General features: G+C 36.4%; 1 protein-coding gene across 1 annotated transcript in view; it reads left to right on the top strand.

Annotated features, from left to right (window-relative positions):
* Positions 1–6,185, top strand: part of LOC148064684 (deoxyribonuclease-1-like) — an 8,052-nt gene extending 1,867 nt beyond the window's left edge. Inside the window, exons 2-8 of the mRNA XM_087808780.1 lie at positions 1,995–2,083; positions 2,136–2,219; positions 3,093–3,208; positions 3,265–3,377; positions 5,717–5,871; positions 5,924–6,017; positions 6,078–6,185. Of these exons, the coding sequence (XP_087664906.1) occupies positions 1,995–2,083; positions 2,136–2,219; positions 3,093–3,208; positions 3,265–3,377; positions 5,717–5,871; positions 5,924–6,017; positions 6,078–6,128 (702 nt within the window). The 3' untranslated portion in view covers positions 6,129–6,185. The remainder of the gene's footprint in view (positions 1–1,994; positions 2,084–2,135; positions 2,220–3,092; positions 3,209–3,264; positions 3,378–5,716; positions 5,872–5,923; positions 6,018–6,077) is intronic.
* The last annotated feature ends 683 nt before the right edge of the window (positions 6,186–6,868 follow it).

Genomic DNA, 6,868 nt, shown 5'->3' with positions numbered 1-6,868 from the left:
ATGTTTAATGACACCAGAGTTGATACTAGTTGATGTTTAATGACACCAGAGTTGATACTAGTTGATGTTTAAATACATTTTCTCTTCAACAGAACATGGAACAAGTTTGTCAGGTTTTTTACATCAAGGTCTCGATGTATACTTTAGTTTCTTCACAGCAAACATTGACGGAGAGAGTTCATGGAAAAAGATTCATTTGAATCTATGAAGTTAAGAGTTACTCACTTATGGAGGAAGATTTGTTTCTTTATTATTCAATTGAAAAATGTTGCTTCCTTAACTAAACCACCATTAACTAAACCATCCTTAACTAAAACATCAATAACTAAACCAACCTTAACTAAAACATCATTAACAAAACCATCCTTAACTAAACTATCCTTAACTAAACCATCATCAACTAAACCACCCTTAACTAAACCATCATTAACTAAACCATCGTTAACTAAACTATCCTTAACTAAACCATCATTAACTAAACATCCTTAACTAAACCATCATTAACTAAACCACCCTTAACTAAAACATCATTAACTAAACCATCCTTATCTAAACCATCCTTAACTAAACCATCATTAACTATACCATCCTTAACTAAACTATCTTTAACTAAAACATCATTAACTAAACCATCCTTAACTAAACCATCCTTAACTAAACTATCCTTAAATAAACCACCTTAAATAAACCATCCTTAACTAAACCATCATTAACTAAACCATCCTTAACTAAACTGTCCTTAACTAAACCATCATTAACTAAACCATCATTAACTTAACCATCATTAACTGAACCATCCTTAACTAAACCATCATTAACTAAACCATCCTTAACTAAACCATCATTAACTAAACCATCCTTAACTAAACTGTCCTTAACTAAACTATCATTAACTAAACCATCATTAACTTAACCATCATTAACTGAACCATCCTTAACTAAACCATCATTAACTAAACCATCCTTAACTAAACCATCATTACTAAACCATCATTAACTAAACCATCCTTAACTAAACCATCATTACTAAACCATCATTAACTAAACCATCATTAAATAAACCATCCTTAACTAAACCATCATTAACTGAACCATCATTAACTAAACCATCCTTAACTAAACCATCATTACTAAACCATCATTAAATAAACCATCCTTAACTAAACCATCATTAACTAAAACAAGATTAACTAAACCATCCTTAACAAAACCATCATTAACTAAAACATCATTAACTAAACCATCATTAACTAAACCATCATTAACTAAAACAAGATTAACTAAACCATCCTTAACTAAACCATCATTAACTAAACCACCTTAACTAAACCATCATTAACTAAAACATCATTAACTAAACCATCATTAACTAAAACAAGATTAACTAAACCATCCTTAACTAAACCATCATTAACTAAACCATCATTAACTAAAACAAGATTAACTAAACCATCCTTAACTAAACCATCATTAACTAAACCATCATTAACTAAACCATCATTAACTAAAACAAGATTAACTAAACCATCCTTAACTATACCATCATCAACTAAAACATCATTAACTAAACCATCATTAACTAAAACAAGATTAACTAAACCATCCTTAACTAAACCATCATTAACTAAACCATCATTAACTAAACCATCATTACATAAACCATCATTAACTAAACCATCATTAACTAAACCATCATTAACCAAACCATCATTAACTAAACCATCATTAACTAAAACAAGATTAACTAAACCATCCTTAACTAAACCATCCTTAACTAAACCATCATTAACTAAACCATCATTACATAAACCATCATTAACTAAACCATCATTAACTAAACCATCATTAACTAAACCATCATTAACCAAACCATCATTAACTAAACCATCATTAAATAAACCATCATTAACTAAACCATCATTAACTAAAACATCATTAACTAAACCATCATTAACTAAACCATCATTAACTAAACCATCACTATTGCTCGTCAGATCGTTCATCGATACGACATCGTTCTGATTCAAGAAGTTCGGGACAAAGATCTGTCGGCGACGACTGAACTGATGAAACACGTGAACACGTGAGTGACTTTTGTTGAAGACAAGTCGAAAATTTAAACATTTTCTCGACAGAAACTCTCAGTTCACGTACAAATACATCGTCAGTGAACCTCTGGGACGCAGTTCCTATAAAGAACGATACCTCTTCCTGTACAGGTACACCTGTCACTCACACACCTGTCACTCACACACCTGTCACTCACACACCTGTCACTTACACACCTGTCACTCACACACCTGTCACTCACACACCTGTCACTCACACACCTGTCACACACACACCTGTCACTCACACACCTGTCACTCACACACCTGTCACTCACACTCCTGTCACTCACACACCTGTCACACACACACCTGTCACTCACACACCTGTCACTCACACACCTGTCACTCACACACCTGTCACTCACACACACCTGTCACTCACACACCTGTCACACACCTGTCACTCACACACCTGTCACTCACACACCTGTCACACACCTGTCACTCACACACCTTTCACTCACACACCTGTCACTCACACACCTGTCACTCACACACCTGTCACTCACACACCTGTCACTCACACACCTGTCACTTACACACCTGTCACTCACACACCTGTCACACACCTGTCACTCACACACCTGTCACTCACACACCTGTCACACACACACCTGTCACACACACACCTGTCACTCACACACCTGTCACACACCTGTCACTCACACACCTGTCACTCACACACCTATCACTCACACAACTGTCACTCACACACCTGTCACTCACACACCTGTCACTCACACACCTATCACTCACACAACTGTCACTCACACACCTGTCACTCACACACCTGTCATACACCTGTCACTCACACACCTGTCATTCACACACCTGTCACTCACACACCTGTCATACACCTGTCACTCACACACCTGTCACTCACACACCTGTCACTCACACACCTGTCACTCACACACCTATCACTCACACACCTGTCACTCACACACCTGTCACTCACACACCTGTCACTTGTCTTTCCAGGGAAGAGTCTGTGTCTGTGATTGACAGCTTCACCTACGACGACGGCTGTGAGCCCTGTGGCAACGACACCTTCATCCGAGAACCGTTCGTGGTCCAGTTCTCCTCCGAGTCCTCGGGTACGAGTCCCTCCAGCAGCAGGTGTTGATGCTGATGTTTGACGTTTGTGTCGCAGCGACGCCGACCTTCGTGCTCATCCCTCAGCACACGTCGCCGGACTTCGCGCTGCAGGAGACGGACGCGCTCTACGACGTGGCCGCGCACGTGCGCGCTCGCTGGAACACCGACGTGAGCGGCTAGACGCCCGAGACATTCCCCAGCTAGACGTTCAATGTGGTCTAGAAACGTTTGAGAAACATCTTGATTTATCGTGAAAGTTCATATTCGGATCAACTATTTCGTTAAAATGTTTTTTATTTATCTTTAATTTGAATCATTTAATTCCATAATTTCTAGGTTTAAATATGTTTTTATATTGTTCACGAATATAGTTCAATGTTCCAAAAGTTCAAAATACATTTTTTAATTTAATAATTATATATTAATTCAATATAAATGTTGGTGTAAACGAGTCTCCAGACTCAACCAACAGAGCTCAGAGCTACTGATCAAACTTTCAGCCAATCATGTGATGAGCAAACGATCATGTGACTGATCGATCCAGTAGCTCTGGGCTCTTTTAGTAATGTCTGGTGGAACCATAATCGTTACATTTTTACATTGAATTCAAAAGACTAGGAAGTAAAAAGCGTTGAATTTAGAAAATGTATTTTTGAATAATTAAAGTTGAAAATTAGTTTTTAATTAATTTTGAAAATATTGATTTTGTTTTTATTCAAATAATGAAAATGAAATAAATTCTTCATAGAAATGATTGAATTAAAGGTTTGGTTGAGAGAAGTGAATGAAGTTAATGAAGTGAATGAAGTTAATGAAGTGAATGAAGTTACTAAAGTGAATGAAGTTAATGAAGTGAATGAAGTTAATGAAGTGAATAAAGTGAATGAAGTTGATGAAGTGAATGAAGTTACTAAAGTGAATGAAGTTAATGAAGTGAATGAAGTTAATGAAGTTAATGAAGTTACTAAAGTGAATGAAGTGAATGAAGTTAATGAAGTGAATAAAGTTAATGAAGTTAATGAAGTTAATGAAGTTACTAAAGTGAATGAAGTTAATGAAGTGAATGAAGTTAATGAAGTGAATGAAGTTACTAAAGTGAATGAAGTTAATGAAGTGAATGAAGTTAATGAAGTGAATAAAGTTAATGAAGTTACTAAAGTGAATGAAGTTAATGAAGTTAATGAAGTTACTAAAGTGAATGAAGTTAATGAAGTGAATGAAGTTACTAAAGTGAATGAAGTTAATGAAGTTAATGAAGTTAATGAAGTGAATGAAGTTACTAAAGTGAATGAAGTTAATGAAGTTACTAAAGTGAATGAAGTTAATGAAGTGAATGAAGTTAATGAAGTGAATAAAGTGAATGAAGTTGATGAAGTGAATGAAGTTACTAAAGTGAATGAAGTTAATGAAGTGAATGAAGTTAATGAAGTTAATGAAGTTACTAAAGTGAATGAAGTGAATGAAGTTAATGAAGTGAATAAAGTTAATGAAGTTAATGAAGTTAATGAAGTTACTAAAGTGAATGAAGTTAATGAAGTGAATGAAGTTACTAAAGTGAATGAAGTTAATGAAGTTAATGAAGTTAATGAAGTGAATGAAGTTAATGAAGTGAATGAAGTTACTAAAGTGAATGAAGTTAATGAAGTGAATGAAGTTAATGAAGTGAATAAAGTTAATGAAGTTACTAAAGTGAATGAAGTTAATGAAGTGAATGAAGTTACTAAAGTGAATGAAGTTAATGAAGTTACTAAAGTGAATGAAGTTAATGAAGTTAATGAAGTGAATGAAGTTAATGAAGTGAATGAAGTTAATGAAGTTACTAAAGTGAATGAAGTTAATGAAGTTACTAAAGTGAATGAAGTTAATGAAGTGAATGAAGTGAATGAAGTTAATGAAGTGAATGAAGTTAATGAAGTGAATGAAGCGAATAAAGTTAATGAAGTTAATGAAGTGAATGAAGTTACTAAAGTGAATGAAGTTAATGAAGTTACTAAAGTGAATGAAGTTAATGAAGTTAATGAAGTGAATGAAGTTAATGAAGTGAATGAAGTTAATGAAGTTAATGAAGTTACTAAAGTGAATGAAGTTAATGAAGTTACTAAAGTGAATGAAGTTAATGAAGTGAATGAAGTGAATGAAGTTAATGAAGTGAATGAAGTTAATGAAGTGAATGAAGCGAATAAAGTTAATGAAGTCAATGAAGTCAATGAAGTTAATGAAGTGAATGAAGTTAATGAAGTGAATAAAGTTAATGAAGTTAATGAAGTGAATGAAGTTAATGAAGTGAATAAAGTTAATGAAGTTAATGAAGTGAATGAAGTTACTAAAGTGAATGAAGTTAATGAAGTTACTAAAGTGAATGAAGTTAATGAAGTTAATGAAGTTAATGAAGTCAATGAAGTTAATGAAGTTAATGAAGTGAATGAAGTTAATGAAGTCAATGAAGTTAATGAAGTTACTGAATAACGCGTCACTAACTGACCACAGAAGCTGGTTCTGCTCCACAGAAGCTGGTTCTGCTCGGAGACTTCAACACCGACTGCAGCTACGTCTCTGGACCTCAGTGGCAGCAGATCCGACTGTTCACCGACAAAAGCTTCCACTGGTTGATCGGAGACGACGAGGACACGACGGTGTCCAGGACTCACTGCGCCTACGACAGGTGAGCGTCACGTGACCCCGACCCGGACTCGTTCACCACCTGCTCTCCTCAGGATCGTGGTCTCGGGGGACATGATGGACGGGGTCCAGCCGGGCAGCGCCGGCGTCTACGACTTCATGTCGGACCTGAACCTGAGCCTAGAGCTGGTAAAGTTCGGAGCGTCCGGTTCTGGTCGCCGTGAGTGAGTCACGTGTTCTGTGTCTCAGGCGCTGGCGGTGAGCGACCACTTCCCCGTGGACCTGACGCTGCTGAGCTGAGCCAGGACGCTCAGGAGAGACTCACGTAGATCCTCATTAAAATGAAAAGCATCTCAAGAGTTTGTCTGATTGTTGGAAACACACACCCACACACACACACACACACACACACACACACACACACACACACACACACACACACACACACACACACACACACACACACACACACACACACACACACACACTCTGCTGTGATTGGTCAAGCATGGAGGTTTGTCACCGTGCGTCATCAATAGTCTCCACCTCCAAGGAACTCGTTGTATAAAAAAAGCGTGATCACAGCTAGAGGAGGAGTAAAGCCATTATTACCTCATAATTGACTCTCGTAACCTCTCCTTCGTCCAGATTTCAGAGCAACTTTATAAAGTAATAACATGGTCATGATGAGAAGTTACTGCGTCTTGAAGAAAATTCACTACATGACACCAGAGTTGATACTAGTTGATGTTTAATGACACCAGAGTTGATACTAGTTGAAGTTTAATGACACCAGAGTTGATACTAGTTGATGTTTAATGACACCAGAGTTGATACTAGTTGATGTTTAATGACACCAGAGTTGACACTAGTTGATGTTTAATGACACCAGAGTTGATACTAGTTGATGTTTAATGACACCAGAGTTGATACTAGTTGATGTTTAATGACACCAGAGTTGATACTAGTTGATGTTTAATGACACCAGAGTTGATACTAGATGATGTTTAATGACACCAGAGTTGATACTAGTTGATGTT

The sequence above is a fragment of the Callionymus lyra genome, chromosome 15 (assembly GCF_982586985.1).
Source record: "Callionymus lyra chromosome 15, fCalLyr1.hap1.1, whole genome shotgun sequence".
In the NCBI taxonomy this organism is placed as follows: Eukaryota; Metazoa; Chordata; class Actinopteri; order Syngnathiformes; family Callionymidae; genus Callionymus; species Callionymus lyra.
The sequence above is the reverse complement of the archived record's forward strand: the minus strand, read 5'-3'. Positions and strand labels throughout refer to the sequence as shown.